This window comes from Mustelus asterias, chromosome 2 (genome assembly GCF_964213995.1).
Source record: "Mustelus asterias chromosome 2, sMusAst1.hap1.1, whole genome shotgun sequence".
NCBI lineage: Eukaryota > Metazoa > Chordata > Chondrichthyes > Carcharhiniformes > Triakidae > Mustelus > Mustelus asterias.
Genome location: NC_135802.1, coordinates 104,383,204 through 104,401,366, shown reverse-complemented (window position 1 = coordinate 104,401,366; position 18,163 = coordinate 104,383,204). Strand labels below are relative to the sequence as shown.

General features: G+C 45.8%; 1 protein-coding gene across 7 annotated transcripts in view; it reads right to left on the bottom strand.

The window, feature by feature from the left end:
• Window positions 1-207: 207 nt before the first annotated feature.
• LOC144510161 (RNA-binding motif, single-stranded-interacting protein 3) overlaps window positions 208-18,163 on the bottom strand; it is a 1,322,231-nt gene continuing 1,304,275 nt past the window's right edge. For 2 of the 7 annotated variants that reach the window (XM_078239587.1, XM_078239613.1), the window contains 4 exons: window positions 13,371-13,460; window positions 6,696-6,776; window positions 2,823-2,950; window positions 208-838 (listed from right to left, as the gene is read on the bottom strand). In XM_078239587.1, coding sequence (XP_078095713.1) covers window positions 832-838; window positions 2,823-2,950; window positions 6,696-6,776; window positions 13,371-13,460 — 306 coding nt within the window. In that variant the 3' untranslated portion in view covers window positions 208-831. Of the gene's footprint in view, window positions 839-2,822; window positions 2,951-5,907; window positions 5,947-6,695; window positions 6,777-13,370; window positions 13,461-18,163 lie in introns of all 7 variants that reach the window. The other 5 variants (XM_078239604.1, XM_078239620.1, XM_078239576.1 and 2 more) reach the window with 3 other exon arrangements.

The following is an 18,163-nucleotide window of genomic DNA, read 5'->3' as shown; positions in this document are numbered from 1 at the left end:
GTACAATGCAGTCACTTTTTTTTTCAAAATCGCAAAACGCTTCAGCCTTCTGCAAGTTGTCAGTTTCCACTGCTTTAAGACAAAATTCATTAAAAGTCTCAGCAATTTTTTTAGATTTTGTCAGTTGTCCTTGTTCTTTATCAATAAAACCATGTTCTTCTGCAAAAGAAGACAAGCACATTTTTTTTTGTTTTTTTTGTTTGTTTTAACCTGTACAGCTTATTAGCATTTACCTCCCTATAAAGTTAAGCTTTTATCAAATTCTTGCACCAACCACTTGGTCCAAGCACATAATTTCAATCTAGAATTTCTAACGCAATGTTGACAGCTGGCTTTGAGAGCCTGACGTCTTCAAAATTAAGGCAATTAAGAGTCAAGATAAATCTTAGCTAAACGTTTCTGAAAAACCTACAAATTAATAAAAGACATGAAAAAAAGAGTAGCTTAATATCAGAGGAAGACCATTAAACTTTCCTAAAACACTGCAGCTTCCTTCCTCTTCCAAACTTGTCAGTCTTACAGTTCTAAGTCTATCTGAACATACAAATCATTTATATTTTACCTGTTCATCTGAATGAAAAGTCAAAACAATTCCCTTTTATGGGATTTACTTTCTCTTTTAAAAATAAGCTTTTATAGCAAAATTAAACTGTCAGACTACATCACTGAACCATTTGCACAGCACATAAAAACACTTTTTTTTTGTCAGGTAAGGTAGGAAATAAAAAGCATTCATTCGACGCCTGTGCAAACTGGAAGCCACCTTCATATTCACTGAAGTTTCCTGGTTCAAGGCAATTTTCAGCTCATGATTCCTGTTTTCAGTCCTGTTTACTGTCTGTGGAAAATAGAAAAAAAGAAAAGAATGTTTGATGCCACACACGGGTACAGGAAAAAATGGTGTCCTATTTACGAAACCCAGCATTCGTCCCTCAACACAGACAAAATCATTTCAGGGCAGATTACAAAATAAGACATGCACAATTAAAAAAATTCTTTCCTTGAACACATTGGTTTATCTTGGGGAAATGTTCTACATGAGCCAGCTGCACTAGTGGGGTATTCTGTATTCATCCAGTATCCACAATGGCACAGCCTCACAGCGCCAGGGACTTGGGTTCAATTCCAGCCTTGGGTGACTGTGTGGAGTTTGCACGTTCTCCCCTCTGGGTGCTCCGCTTTCCTCCCACAGTCCAAAGATGTGTAGGTTAGGTGGATTAGCCATGGGAAATGCACAGGGTTACAGGGATAGGATGGAGGGGAGGCCCTGGGTGGGATGCTCTTGTGGAGAGCTGGTGCAGACTCGACGGGCCGGGTCTCTACTATAAGGATTCTATGATCCAGATTTAGAAATGGCAGATGCCAACGATAAATGGTCAGCATGAGTCCTGGCCAGTTCCTTCCACTCGCCCTTAGGGTCACCAAGTCCAATTGTAGAGTTTCTACCACTGTCTAAGCTGGCTCAACTAATTTAACACAAAATGCAGCAACTGAAAATGTAACCATTCTTGTCCCTTTGGTTCAATACACCACATGGCACCCATTGAGCACTGATCCAGGCTTCAAAGCTGAGCTTCAAAATAATTGCTTCATTTATCAGAACAATGGTGAGGCAAGTGTGTCTTAGGACAGGGACAATCAGAATCAGATTCCTTGCTTTTGAAGTATTTCTGGTTTGTGAAAGGAATAAAAACATGAGGAACAGAGCAAAGTGGCTTCTTGAGTGAGAACCAACTTAAACCTAGTTATCCATGTGAATTGAGCCAATTCAAGTTCATTAATTGATGACGCTTGAATGTCAAACCAACTCAGAGACTTTGAGGGTGATGTTTATTGATTTTAAGGGGGAAAAGCCTCAGGTTTGAGTATAAAATGTACTGCTTATGCTTTGCAATGACTGTCCGCTGATCATGATTCAGCTTATTTTGACAGCTGCAAAGTGATGACATCACTGTAGATTATTGGGGAAATGATGTATCAGGGGTCAGTCACAATGTGAACAAGATCACCTCTCCAAGCATTCATTCAGTTCTTAATCCTATGGCTGGGATTTTCCATTCGTGTTCACATCAGGTGGGTTCGGTGATGGGAGTGGAAAATATTGTGAGAGTGCGAAGTCATGTTTTACGTTGGTGTAAACACATGACGCAATTGCCCCATCCCCCTGTCAGTGATGTTCAACATCGGGAACCTCATTTGAATATATTACCGTCTAATTATCATTTGCATAGACCAGTATCATCCCTTCTAAACAAAAAATACATCCATGTGGTGTGATGGAGAACTGCGTGAAGCCCAGCTGGTCTCAGATGGCATGCACCTGGCAAGCAGACCTCCCAGAGGAGCTGAGGTGAGTGCAGCACTCGGGGGTGGTGGCGGGGATGAAAGAGAGGGTCATTCCCAGGTACTGCCCTGGCAGTGCTGTGGCACCCTCTGGCAGTGTCCAGTCAGTGTCAAGATGCTCCTGGGTAGTGCTGTGTGGCAGAGGGAGGATAAAGAGGGTTCCTGGGGTTGAGGGGCGGTGGTTACAGGGTTAACTGGTTTGGTTGCTATGTGCTGGGTGGCCTTTAAAAATGGTGCTCCAATTCTCACGTTTCTAAGTTGCTGGCAGGACGGCCCGCTATACGTTGTGGGACCTGATCCTTGAAGTTTTGTTTTTAGGTCTCGGACTATATGGTGGAGAAAGCTGCCATTGCCATCGACGGCTTTCAATGTTGCTTTTTCTGCCCGTTGGGAGCCTTTGCTGATTTCTGGGAAAATCTCATCTTATGTCTCCCTATTATCCTTTGCTGCTCTCATTGTCTATGTACCCAATCACTTACTTAGCTTGTTGGTAAGAATAGGTAGGTGCATGATCATTGGTCGTTTCCACTGGTATCTGTTGTTGTTGGCCACTGGCTTCCTGTGATGAAGGTGCGACCGTCTGTGGGGAGGTATCAGCAACGACACCCTGAGGTTAAGAAGGAAGCAAAATCATATGATGCCTTGACTCACCTCCATGAGGGTGATGACAGTTCACCACACACTGTTACAGTGAAAGAAAACCACCATCAGCAATTTTTGGAAAACAGCTTTCTGCTCCCCCCCACAGCTGAATGGAGCTAATTAGACTGAAAATGGGTGAGAGCAGAATTAACATCTCTCTCATTTCCAAAATCAAAATTCTCTCAATCTGTTCAGTTGATCTCTGCTGTGGACATTTCTTGATTCTAGCTCCTAACTCTTTAAATCATTAGCTTATTTTCCAATGATTCAGGCTCCGAACTCTTGCACCTTCCTGCAAAAGTAACGTAACAGGATTCTTTGAAACAAAACTCTGGTCTTACTAAATGAATTAACTGGTGTAAAACATTTATCGGCTTTCATTTTCTCTGTTCCTTTTTCTGTTATTTTACAATTCAGAATGGTGTCATCTCTCATTCCTCATGTTCTAGAAGAATATAACTTTTTTCCTTCATCAGGGTTACAGAATAGCTGAATTCCAGGAATTGTATTGATTGGTGTACTTTGTACTTTCTAATGCATCAATTTTTTCTCAAACTAAGTATAAAACCTGAATAAAGTCCCATTAATATATTGTTCAGGGCTACTTTTAAACAATTATAATCATATTTTTCTGATCTATTTGCCAATGGACAGCACGTTGGCAGTGGTATTTGAGAAAGGTTTCGGTATATTTGTGAGTTACTTTATTTGGTTAAACATAAGCAGAAAAACACAATATTAGAAAACTATTTTAAAAGTATGACTGTTTCGAATAAAAAGAAATCAACTGCATGCTAGCTTAGAACAATGTCCTTTTCAAACCTTGGCTTAAATAGAGTCATGTCTTGTAAGATTAAATTTTGCCACTCTGTCGGTTCTTAGGGTCCTAAATGAAATGAGTTAAGGCACTTTCTACCAACTTCTAGGAAGGACAGGACCACAGCACAAATTCGGAATACATACTGACATTTCTTTAAGCAGGCAATCTTACTAAGAAAGACATCAGATTTGGTCATGAGGGAAGTGGAAAAAAAAAATCACAATGAGAAGTACCGACATGGTTTAAGACTCAAGCATATTGAGCAGGACAGAATAAGGAATCTGAGTGTGTTAAACCACATCTTTAAATGATTTGATGCAAACAACTTTTGCATTTCTAGGGCTAACGAACATAACAGGTGGAATTTAATAATCACGGGGATGGACCCTGCCACCTGCTAGAGAGCCCGTGGCGATCCACTGCAGCCCTTCCAGTCCCCAACCCTGGACCTGAGTTGACGCCAATCAGGCACTTACCTGGTTGGCGACAGGGTCCTCACCAACTTCAGGGCGGATGTCCCACCTCTGACAGCAGCTGGCCACCCGAAGGCCGGCAGCAATCTACTACTGGAAGTTCCACAAGGAACAGTGGCAACTGCTGGCACTGTCTAGGCCCAGGCTTCAGTATTGTAGTTAAGAGCCCTGAAGGAAAGGCAGGTGAGATAGAATCACCAGGGCCAGTCAGGGAGCTCCCAGCAAGGGAGAGGGAGGGATGGTGGTGGTGAGGGGGGGGGGGGGGGGGGGGGGGGGTCAGTTTAAAGGGTAGGTGAGGGGTGTTCATTGTGGCCAGGCATTGCTGCCAATGGGCATGAGCTGCCCACGTAGGAGGAGCATTCCCCACCAGGTCACTGACCCAGGTATGCATGGCCCCCAAACCTTGGTTAGACCAACCGGAGTACTGTGCAGTTTTAGTGCCCTTACCTTAGGAAAGATATTATTGCCATAAAGGGAGTGCGGTGAAGGTTCACCTGACTTGTTCCCGGGATGGCGGGACTGTCCTATGAAGAGAGATTTGGGAAACTGGGCCTATATTCTCTAAAGTTTCGAAGACTGAGAGGTGATCTCATTGAAATCTACAAAATACTTTAAAGGATAGACAGAGTAGATGCAGGTGAGATGTTCTCCCTGGTTGGGGAAGCTAGAACCAATGGACACAATTTCAAAATAAGGGGTAAGTCACTTAGGGCTAAGATGCGGAGAATGTTTTTCACTCCAAGGGTGATAAATCATTGGAATTTTCTACCCAGAGGGCTGTGGAAGCTCAGCCCTTGAAAATGTTTACTGCCGAGATTGAGGGATTTCTAAATACCAACGACATAAAGGGATATCAGAACAGTGTGGGGGAAAAGGCATTGAAGTGAATGGTCAGCCATGATTGTATTGAATGACAGAAGAAGCTCGATGGGCTGAATGGCCTTCTCATGCTCCTACTTTCTCACCTTCCACTGGTACAATACCAGTAGTGACAGGATGAGGCCCTTTGGTGGGAGAGTCCAGAAGTCAAAGGTGTCTCAGAGGGACGGGTGGAGCAGAATTATGTAAGGGGGAGGTGTGCCTGGTTAAGACAAATCACAGCTTCAAAGGTTGCTGCATCCGATGGTATTGACACTGTGCTGGTGAAAGGGAAATTCATGATCAAGAAACAGTTTGGTTTATAGAAAGAGAGCTGGAGCTCGACTTTGAAGTCAGTTTTGGCTCAGTTTAATCTGCTCAGAAAACTCTCCAACCGAACAAGGTGTGTTCGTTCTCACAGTGACTTCCAAATCTTGTCAGTCATAAAAATATTTTAAAAAGTTAAGGAATGCCAAATAAATAATTTCATTAAAAATGTGTGTGTGGTAGCCAGCAATCCAGTAGACGGACTTTTCACATGTCATAGGATCGGATTTTACATGGTAGTCACCATTGCTGATGCTGATGGGGGAGGGCAGGGGGGCAGCTGGGTGGAGCTACTCATAGGGACAGAGAGAATACCAGACAGCAAATCATACAGGTTACTCCTGTAGCCTTTCAGCAGCAAAAAAAAGATAGAGATAGAAAGCTGAGATGGAGGGAGAGGGGAAAGAAAGAGAGAGAGAGAGAAAGAGAGAGAGTGAAGCTCACCCAGTCAGCCCAGGGTATAGTGCACAAATCAAAGTGAACCTAAAGAAGGCGAAGAAAAGTTACTTTCAAAAATGGAATAACATATTTTCATGAAGGAGAACAAATGTCTGAGCTTTATTTTGATTTTTATCAGATGGGGATAATTGCTGGAGACTGAAGTGAACAGTGTCAGCATTATAGGCACACACGTGACTCAACAGAGAGTAGAGCCTTCGCTATCCTACCACAACTCCGGGTGGAATTTTCCGCCTCCCCCCCTCCCCTGCCCCGTGGCATGTTTTCCAGTGGCAGAGGCAGCCCACCATTGGCCAGCGGGGGGGATCTTCCGGTCCCACTGATGTCTACGGGGTTTTGTGCGGCCCACCCCCTTCCGCTGCTGGGGAACCTGCTGCAGCTGGGGGCCGCTATCGACGGGACCGGAAGATCCCGCCTGCGGGAAGGGCCAGAAAATTCCGCCCAATGTGTCTGATCGTCAACTTGAGAAGAGTACTCCTCACTGCATCCGTAACAATTTCCAGTCCACACACCAACCATCCCTTGACCTTTCCGAGTGAGATTGCCAATTAAGTGGCTCATATCCACCGAGAGTTAGGTTAAAACTGCTCAAACCCATTTCAAATAGGATCCTCAGACAACAAACTAAAAATCTTTCAACTCATCAGTATGGGTTAGATTTGGTGCCTAATTTTAGGATTTTAAAAAGCTTATTAACAATTATGAATCTAAAGTGCTTGGTAAAAAATAAAACTGCACAACTCAGCCATGCAGAGGAGGGTCCAGATACTCACTTCAACAGGGACAGCTGCTGGAGGCACAGGAGTGTACTGGGGAATGTAGGTCCCTTGCATAGGTGCTGCAGCAGTCATGTACTGCAAAAAAAGAGGATTACTAGAGTCTTTTTTCTAAAGAATGATAAAGCACAGTACAGTACAGTGTAAGAAGTCAATAGTCAATCATGAGGTAAAAGGCGAATGGGAAAAGAATACGTTAGAACCCAAGATAACTAAACAGCTTGGACACAGCGCTTTCTGTTCTGCAAATTTTACCCAAGTAATCCCACAGTTTTCTGAGAAGCTTCGTAAATCTCTGGACATTAATTCGAAATTCTGCCTCCACTGCAGTGTCGCGGGTCCGAAGTACGTTTGCAAAAGACAGATGACACAGGCTAAGTCTTTCGAGCCTCATCATTCCACAATGTCACCGCACAGACCAGCTGAAGCAGAAGAATTTAACTCTTGGTTTGTCGGCAAATTCACGGTTTCTTGGGCGAATTAGTTTTGCTTCTCTTCCGAAATACTATGCAATCAAACAAGCTATTGTAATATTAATTTGTTACTGTAACATTAAATATGCACTTAAGACACAACTTCAACTCAAAATAAAAAGTGAACACTTTCAATCTGCTTGCCATCACACGATTGCTCCTTTTATTTTCTCCCTCTTTATTTGTAACTATTCTATTTTGCAATTTTGGCTCTCCTTTTTGCTGTTTGATTTACTGAAATATCCCCCTAGAAATTAAGGTTTTGTGTTACCTTGATTTCCTCTTTGCAGTGAAAGCATGGCTGTGTTTTTGTTATGGTTTTGTTCTATATAACATGCCCCAAAGCAATCTTCTCCACGACCAGCCCCCCTCACCCCAAAACCTTCCCCAACACCTTTACATAAATCTCTTGTCTTTCAGCATTTTAATGTGTTAAGGTTAGAACACATTTACTGAAGATGTGCAGGGATCATTCTTTGATCATTTTAATGCATCAAAGCAATGTATCAAGAAGCAGGGATGGTGTGAGTACGCTTGGTAGCACCCATAAATCCCGATGGCACTTAAATAATTAAACTTTAAAAAACAACAGCATCTTTTGATATGGACTCTTGCAAAACAAGGGGCCATATTATTACCTTCTTAAAATATAGTTATAGAGTTCATGAGGAATTAAAACGAGGCTGGAAGATTCATCTAGCTTGCACTAGAGGGGGAATTTCTGGGGGAAAAAACCTGTGACGAAGTTCTGAGATTAAAAGTTCTCAGGCTGAGAAAGGAAAAAAAACAGAAGTTAACCTTTGGGAGACAAGGATCACCTTGGATTGGTTCCGGGAAAATTGAATGCCTTCTTAAAGGACAGTGTAAGGTATATCTCTAATATGTGTTTTCAGTTGTGCTAAAAAGGGAAAGGGGAATGCTTTGTGCTTTAAAGTATAAGTTAGCTACAAAGATAATGTTTAGTCAATATTACATTTAGTCTTTTGTTATAGTAAAAGTCTTAAAATGTTAAATCCTGTCATGTCATCCTTTCAAGCTATTAACTGGAACTTCTAATTTCTTTTTAAAAGTAACCGGGCTCTACAGAGATTTTATAGCCCCACTCCTCACCTCGCAAAATATTCACCATTCAATTATTTATCCAACTCCTTTTCAAAATTATTAGTGAATCTGCTTCCACCATCCTTTCAGGCAGTGCATTCCAGATCATAAGAACCCATTATGTAAAAAATAATTCTCAGGCAGAGAATTCTTCGGGGTCTCTCCTGACGAGAGACCCACAATGCCTCTTTTCAGGAAGACCCACAGAACCACTTGCCAGGCAGGCAGTAGCAGGGCCACCAGCAGGCCTTCCTTAGAATCAAGTTCCTGGGGAAAGAAGTCCCATTTAGTGAGAGTTGCTAGCCAAGCAGAGATTAATGCTGGCCAGCCAGCGACGCCCATGTTCCATGAATGATGGAAAACACGTTGTCAGCTCCTGCACACAGTAGCACCACTAAGGAGAATGTGGCTGCTATGGAAGGATACCCACGGAGTCCCTAGGGTACAGATGAGTAATATGTGGAGTGGTTTTGCAGGGTGGGATGCCGTGGGGAGTGGTTTTGTGGCGTGGGTCATGGGAAGGGGGGGCGGGTGCGGAAAGAGGTTTTGAAGCAAGGTCATGTACGTGGCTCTCAGGGGCCATGCCCACAGGTTCACCTGTCATGCTTCCTGCCTAATAACAAACCCTGCAGCTGGGTTAATCCTGGAGGCAGTGGGAGGATGGTCCTTAATTGATTATGAATTGGCCACTTTAGGGCTTCAATTGGTGGCGGGGCAGGAAGCCAATCATGGGCCTTGCTGACCAGAACTTTATTCTAGTGGAGGTGAAAAGGTGAGTGGATTCAGGTAAGTAATACTCGCCAGCAGCAAGAGCAGAAGATTCCACCCCTCATTTTGTCTCTAGTTCTAATGCTAATTACCTTAAATTTGGGCCCTCCAGTTACTGACCTTTCAGTCCTGGAATCAATTTCTCATTATTGATTCCATGAATTTGATTAGATGTCCCTTCATGATCAAAGAATGGTAAAGTGCATTTTACAGTGCAATGTAAGAAAGCAATAGTAAATGAGATAAAAGGCTAATGAGAAAATAGCACATTTCAAAAACGGGTTGGGAGGGGACTGGAGGAAAAGAGAGCAACTAACCAAAGTCAAAGCTCTCAGCACTGAAATTCCACTTCAGGGCGGCACGGTGGCATACTGGTTAGCACTGCTGCCTCACAGCGCCAGGAACCGAGGTTTGATTCCAGCCTTGGCTAGCTGTGTGGAGTTTTCACATTCTCCCTGTGTCTGCGTGGGTTTCCTCCAGGTGCTCCGGTTTCCTCCCACAGTCTAAATTGCCCCTTAGTGTCTCAAAATATGTAGGTTAGGGGGGTTTGCAAGGTAAATACGTGGGGTTACAGGGATAGGGTGGGAAGGTGGACTGAGGTAAGATGCTCTGTCAGAGAGTCGGTGCAGACTTGATGGGCCAAATGGTCTCCTTCTGCATTCTAGGAATTCTATGAATCTAAGTTAGGAATCAAGATAGCTAAACAACTTGGACACAGCGCCTTTTGTTCTGCAAATTTTACCCATGTAATTCCGGAGTTTCCTGAAAAACGTCGTAAATCCCTTGACATTAATTAGAAATTCTGCCTCCAATGCAGTGTTTCATGACTGAGTATGTTTGGGGAAGCTGCTTGCCTCCATTCCTGTTGAGATCGGGATCTCATGGTGTGGGAATTGCATGAAAGATCCCAGGGAAAGTTCACTAAGATTTGCTCTCAATGCAGAGCCAAGTTAGAAGGGGAGAGCAAGTCAAAGATTCAGGATTTACCATTGCAGCCAGATCTACAACTTGCACATATTGAGGTTCTGTGCTGGAAGCAGAGTCTCACTGCACACACCTCCTCGGGGTAACTCTCTGTTGCAATGTGCTGGATACTGGGTTGCCCACCAAGTTAATGTTGAGCAAAATCCAAACTTTGTGATTATTTCTATAGCTTGCTCGCAAATGAGTGTGTTCTTTTATATCAATTTATTTGAATTTTAATTACATCATTGTGGCAATATTGCAAAAAGAAACTGCAGAGGAAAGCAAATTAAAAAGGGAAGGGTAAGTATGTGAAAGTGAGGTTCATTTCAAAGCACCACCTCCCCCCTGCAATCCTCTCTCCCCTAGTGAAAAAAAAACTTGTGGCACACCTAAGACCACAGAAGAAATTGAACATCTAATCAAATTCAAAGCTTTTAGGAGACCACCATCTTGGATCTCAAGTTTGTCACAGTTCACCACCTTTCCACTGCTGGAGATCACATTGGAGAGTGGAAAACTCACTACATGCCAAGTTAAATGCACAACCAAACTCGGCAAATTCAGGGAGAAAATTTTCCCGTTCCACCTGCCACAGGAATTGGAGGGGCCGGGGGCGGACCATGGGAAGGTCCATTGATCTCGGGCGGGATTTTCTGGTTTCAAGAGGAGTGTGACTGTACAATCCCACCCTCAGTCTTTGATGGCCCCATGTTGATGGAGGATTTAAGCTGGGCTGGACTCAACAAAGCTATTTATTGATGAAGCTGGTTGCTAATGTCAAATGAGCTACAGTGTGGGAAGTTAGAAATTCAAAATTGCACATCTTCTATATTAATGACCTTGGTGTACGGAGCACAATTTTAAGATTTGCAGATGATGCTAAACTTGTGAACTGTGAGGAGAATAGTGCGGAACTTTGAAAGGACATAGATAAGTTGGTGGGATGGGTCCATAGGTGTCAGGTGAAGCTTGATACGGAGAAATGTAAAATGCTTCATTTTGGTAGGAAGAACATAGAGAGACAATATAAAATGAAGGGTACAACTCTAAAGGGGGTGCAGATATGCACTGAAGGTGGCAGGACAGGTTGAGAAAGCAGTTAAAAAAGCATACAGTATCCGCTGTTAGAATGTAACTGGTGATAACATTGGATCTGTTGTAATATGACCAATGGTAACAAGCAGTGAGGGTCAGCTGACCCAGTAAACCATGTAACCAATGACAGAATGATGTGATGATCAGCTGACTCAGTATAAATAAGAACCTGTTGGGAATTGTGAAATTACTTGAATGGCCCAGATTTGGAGTAAAGAAGTTTCTTTATTAAACCTTTTCTTTGATTTATAAGTTGGAGTAAGTTTTGTTCGATTTTTATTGTCTACACTAGAAGAGTTCCTTCTGGATCAACATCTGCAGCTTCATTAATGGCGATAAAGAGTACAAGAGCAAAGATGTTGGTGTTGAACTTGTATAAGACACTATTTTGGCCTCAGCTGGAGTATTGCATCCAGTTCTGGGTGCAACTGTTTAGGAAAGATGAGGACAGAAAAGATTTACAAGAATTGTTCCAGGGATGTAGACAGATTGGAGAAGAAAAGGCTGAGAAGAGATTTCGGTTGGGGGCGGGGGGAGGGTGATTCTCCCAAAAGCGCTGAATTGGCGGCAAAAACTGTTCTAGATCGCGACAGTTCTGTCAGTTCAGATTCTCACCCGAATCTCCGCACTCTGTGCACTGCAGAGATCCCAGTCGTGAATCTCATTAAAAACCCAGGGGGGGCAGGGCCTATTCACACCAGAGTTTGACAGTTCTGGAACTCTGCGCATGCGCAGTGGCCCCAAACTGTCAAACTCCCATTTGCTGGCCAGCTCGATCATTAGCCAGCCCAAAACCCCCACAGTGCTGCCCCTCCAGCCACCCCGCAACCGCCCCCCCCCCCCCAACAGCCCAATCGTGGCACCCACAGCAATTCCCAGGCCAGCCCTGACCACCCACTACTCCGGAGCACCCTGCTGCCCAGGCCCCAACCCCCAGCAGTGGCGATCCCCCCCTACCCCCCTCACTTCGGCAGATTTCCCCAACCCCCTTCCCCCCGGAGGCAGGCACCCCCCCCCCACCCCCCCCCCCCGGCAGACCACCACCCCCAGCCCACTCCAATTGCTGCCCTCACTCCATCATGGACCGATCCCAATGTGGAGTGGCAGTGGGACCCCCACCCTCAGCAATCGGACCTAGGCCCTGCCCACAATAGGACCAACCCCCTTGGCACTGCCTGATGCCTGATGGGCAGTGCCAAAGTGCCCCTGGGATTGGGCACTTTGCCCCTTGAGCAGTGCTAGGGGGCACAGGCTGGCACTGCCAGGGTGTCCATGCCCAGGGGCACCACCCCCCCTACGGGGCCCCAATTGCCCTCCCTTCATTTCGGCGGGGTCTCCCACTAGCTCCCCGAATGTGGGAAGCTAGTCTGAACCCCAGAATGAAGTACTCCTGGCGGGATGGGAGATTCGATTGGGACCTGAAAGGTCCTGATAATTAACCAATAAACATATTAAAAACAGATTTAAATTACTTAACTGCCTTCCCGCCGGTTTCCAGCGTGGTCTGACCGGCGGCTGTTCGCCGGCTCTGGAAGATGCGCATGTGTTCCCGACGCATGCGCAAATCCCCATTCAAGGCCGCAGACGCGCGTCTCCCGGCCGGACCTGCCAGAAAAGTGGCGGGTGTGGATGGGAGAATCACGGCCTTGATGTGGGTATTCCAGGTCGTGAAGAGCCTGGACAGAATGGAGAGTAGGAAACTGTTCCCACTTGTGAAATGACCAAGAACACATGGACACAAATTTAGGGTCATTTGCAAAAGCAATACGAGAAAGAAAATTATCATGCAATGAGTAGTTAAGGTCTGGAATACACTTCCTAAGAATGTGATGCAGGCAGATTCAATCGAGGCGTTTAAAAGGGAATTAGACTGCTATTTGAACAGGAAGAATGTGCAGGGTTAGAGGGCGAGGGGAGGAGAATGTTCATTTGGAGAATCAGTGCAGACACAATGGGCCAAATGGCCTCTTTCAGCATGTATTGTACAATTTTGTGGTTGAAGGACGATATGGAATAAATGCTCCCTCCACTTCTCTCTGAGTGCATATCCTATTGAGAGAAACAACCAATGGAAAGACTGTTTCTTTCTTTCAGTCGTAGTTGTTGGTGGATGTGAAAAAACTGTTCCAAACAATGATCCGGGAATAAGAGAGGGACGGTGAGTAGCTGGCAGAGACAGGGCAGCCTGATCCTGCAAAGATACAATCTGATTTGTTTCATAATCCCATTAACATTGTACAGACTGTGTACTGTAAAATCAAATGCTCACAAGAGTATTGTACGCTTCTTCCCTTTGTGGTGACTCTGCTGGAAAGCTGCCTAAGTCTTCAAACGCCTCATACATTTCAAACCCCTGCTCCTAAAGTAGAAAGTGAGAATCTAAATTTAAACAGGGGCTTCACATTTGCCAAATGCTCAGAGTTAACTTATAGAAGAAGCTAATCCCTTTTAAGGTCCACAGCACAACATGCAAAATGGAGCCCACTGGTGTTTATTCAGAAAGTTTGCGCATGATGCCAGGTTAAATGAAACCAGCAAAATACATTAATTGGCAACATGGCTCTCGATTCTAAATTACTTATTTCATCGTAGAGCTGCAATGTGTCATGGGACTCATAGTTCAACTTTCAACTGACCTTCTTCACAAGAGCTCTGACTTCTTATGAACAATTACAGTTCCGAGATTGTGCAGCTGCAAAATTTAAACGCAAAATGAGTCAGAGGCTCCCTTATCCTGTTTGCTTACTTTTCTATTATTTCCTTCTGACTTTTACTTTGATTTTTCTCTTTTTCTTTCACCTTTTCGTCCCTAAAAGCAGCTGCTCACACTGGAGTCTGCACAGGATGGCGTCCACAAGCTCTCCACTGCTGTGGTCATTCTTCGTGTGCTCATTTGGAAGCAGGTTGGCCAAATTGCTGAATTATGGAAGCCAATCCCGTCCATGTTTCACATTTACCCACATATTTCTTGCAGGAATCGCTGCATATCCATTGGGATTGGGGACTCAGGTTGATTTTTCTGCTTCATTCAAAGATGCTGAGACCATCAGTGGGATTCTATTGCTGGCCGCACTGAGATTAGGTAAATGACTTACACCAAGGATTAAACATAGAGGCCTCGAAAGTTGTCCTTGCAGCATAGATTTTTTGGGGTGCTAAATGGCTTAGTGAGCCTCCAATAATGTGGGCAAGACACACAGCACAATCTGCCATCTTGGTAAAGGCTACTCTATGATGTGTGGGAAGTAGTCCCTAGCAGAGATCTTCCCAAATTGGCTAATTAATGACCAACGGCTGGGGTCACTGTCATTAGGGTAGGCTCGTGAAGCTGGGAGGCCAAAAGGTAATCCTCCAACTTGGCAAGAGGTATAACCTGTCTTTTCAGTTGAGAGAGGGCACCTCTGTGTTGAGGTACCCTCTCTTCTACGATCTAAATTTTTTTAAAGTAGGAAATAATCAGCAACTGAGTCCCCATTGTGGAGACAGAACCCCTCCACCCCCCCTCCGCCCACCTCCACCCCCAATCAGCCTCTGACAAAGGACCTTAAATGACAACTTAATCACCTTAAGTGGTTGACGCCATGGCTGGAATTTTACCGGCACACCCGCTGCAGAATCGGGATGGGCGAGGCTCGCAGTTCTCCATTGGCCTCAGGTGGAATCTTACCAGCCTCTGTTGGGCGAGGTGGTAAAATTCCGGCACACTTGTGGACAGTTAGCTTCTGGGAAAATGGCCTTGGGGCAGGTTGATCCCAGTAAATGTTTGTGCTTGCCTGTCTCCATACAGGGGAGGCTATCTTGCCTTACATATTTCACAAAAGACCTTCAACAATTCCTACCTTTTATCGATCGTGCATTTTGTCTCAACAGACGCAGAATCACATTTACCAGTTTAGTATCTCTGATTTGTGGGGTTGGTGGTTTGGGACTGATCTCTGGGGATATTCCATTTAATTGACAGTTCTATAGCCAAAAACACCCTAACACTGTGCAGAGTGAAGACTTAGCAAGGTCCATTTAACCTTCTGCACATTTGTACTTGTTTTGCATCTGCACCTCTGCATATTTCTGGACAGATGTGAGTCAGCTGCAGAGGAACACAGACTGGGAGGAGCCTATTGCTGTCCTGAGCTGGAAGCTGTTTTGTTGCCTGCCTTCCCTGGAGCCGATCATTGTAATGCAGCTATTGGGACGAATGCAGCAATCAATCCGCAATCAGCTCAGGTGGAGGACTGCATATTGCAAGGAAACAGCTCACCAACTTTACTAGCTGCTATCACGGATTACTCTTCAGATTAACATGTGATTACTGAGAGCTCACAAAATGCTACTGTGAGGAAAGCAGCAATCAATCCACAATTTGATTGATTTTCAACAACAGTGCTATGAATTACTATTGAACTCAACGATTAAAGTAGCAGTCCACAACACTACCAATTACTATTGAAGTTAACGATAAAGAAAAGCATAACCAAAGGTTCCAAAATTCAAGCAGCAATTCAGAGCCCAACACAGGCCGAAAGCCTAACACACTTCAGGCAGCTTCAGGCCTGGACTCCCTATAGCAACAAGCTTCAGCAGACGCCTCTTCTAGTTTCCACTGCAATCCTGGCAGCCTAGGTGCATGAGTGAGTACAAATGATCAAGTGCAGATGCAAAGTCTCAAAATGGCTGGGCATGTACTTGCAGAAATGCCTTGTAATCAATCACTCTAGTTTGATTTAAATGTCTGTGATAAATTGCAAGATTTCTGAGTCATCACCTGAGGGAGTGAGTGAGGTTTTATTTTACTTAGAAATCATGTTTCTCAGGATAAATTTGTGGGAGTTGGCAATTTCTGGCCAGGTGAGCAACAAAAAGTACTCTGTATTGATCAACCGCGATGTGGAGACGCCGGCGTTGGACTGGGGTAAGCACAGTAAGAAGTCTCACAACACCAGGTTAAAGTCCAACAGGTTTATTTGGTAGCAAATACCATAAGCTTTCGCTTGATCAACCGCAGCATAGATATGCCCAGTGCAGAGTCCAGAACAGTGTAGATGCGGTCACTGTGGCACTGACACTGCGGACACGGTCACTGTGCCCCTGACAGTGAGGGCACGGTCACTGTGCCGCTGACAGTGCGGACACGGTCACTGTGCCGCTGACAGTGAGGACACGGTCACTGTGCCGCTGACAGTGCGGACACGGTCACTGTGCCGCTGACAGTGAGGACACGGTCACTGTGCCGCTGACAGTGCGGACACGGTCACTGTGCCGCTGACAGTGAGGACACGGTCACTGTGCCGCTGACAGTGCGGACACGGTCACTGTGCCGCTGACAGTGCGGACACGGTCACTGTGCTGCTGACATTGCGGACACGGTCACTGTGCTGCTGACAGTGCGGACACGGTCACTGTGCTGCTGACATTGCGGACACGGTCACTGTGCCGCTGACACTGCGGACACGGTCACTGTGCCACTGACACTGCGGACAGGGTCACTGTGCCGTTGACACTGCGGACACGGTCACTGCAGCACTGACACTGCGGACACGGCCACTGCAGCACTGACACTGCGGACACGGTCACTGCAGCACTGACAATGCGGACACGGTCACTGCAGCACTGACACTGCGGACACGGTCACTGTGCCGCTGACAGTGCGGACACGGTCACTGTGCCGCTGACAGTGCGGACACGGTCACTGTGCCGCTGACAGTGAGGACACGGTCACTGTGCCGCTGACAGTGCGGACACGGTCACTGTGCCGCTGACAGTGCGGACACGGTCACTGTGCCGCTGACAGTGAGGACACGGTCACTGTGCCGCTGACAGTGCGGACACGGTCACTGTGGCACTGACACTGCAGACACGGTCACTGTGCCGCTGACAGTGCGGACACGGTCACTGTGCCGCTGACAGTGTGGACACGGTCACTGTGCCGCTGACAGTGCGGACACGGTCACTGTGCCGCTGACAGTGCGGACACGGTCACTGTGCCGCTGACAGTGCGGACACGGTCACTGTGCCGCTGACACTGCGGACACGGTCACTGTGCCGCTGACACTGCAGACACGGTCACTGTGCCGCTGACACTGCGGACACGGTCACTGTGGCGCTGACAGTGCGGACACGGTCACTGTGCCACTGACACTGTGGACAGGGTCACTGTGCCGCTGACACTGCGGACACGGTCACTGCAGCACTGACACTGTGGACAGGGTCACTGTGCCGCTGACACTGCGGACACGGTCACTGCAGCACTGACACTGCGGACACGGTCACTGCAGCACTGACACTGCGGACACGGTCACTGCAGCACTGACACTGCGGACACGGTCACTGCAGCACTGACACTGCGGACACGGTCACTGCAGCACTGACAATGCGGACACTGCAGCACTGACACTGCGGACACGGTCACTGCAGCACTGACAATGCGGACACTGCAGCACTGACACTGCGGACACGGTCATTCTTGATTCGGATGTTGTGAAAAAGTCTAATTTCGTGATTTATATGTTTTATGAGTATTTTTTTTTAGTTTGGAGGTTGAATTTCTTTTTGGAATGTGAGATAAATGACAAGCCATTTGAGGCTGATAAACTGACCTGAAGTAATTGGAACTATATGAAGGGCCTATATTTATTTAATACGATCCAAGTTGTAAGTGGGAAAATATTAAACAATGGTGGGAACTTTGAGTTTCTTGGTGGAGACAAGATCCTGGACTTTTGCAATGATGGAGAGCTTCTCCATTGAAAATAGCTGCAGTGGCCAAAATCTGGAAGTCCTATGCCTGGACACAGCACTTGCCCTTTGTGTGGGACAGGAATGGGCCCGGGTTGGGAATTGCACAAGGATGATTTGCAGAGGCAGCTGCCCATGTAAAACAACAGCTGCCTCCAGTCATGTCTAATTTCCATTAGTCAAGAGTGGGAAACACGACATGTGCAGATTAGACCAGATAGTAGTTGCTCGAAACTTTGCAGCGTCCTTTGGAGAGGTGGATACCCTTTTGGAGAGGTAGGGTACATCTTTGGATATGGTCCCAGGACACTTTGGAGGAGGTTAGGTACC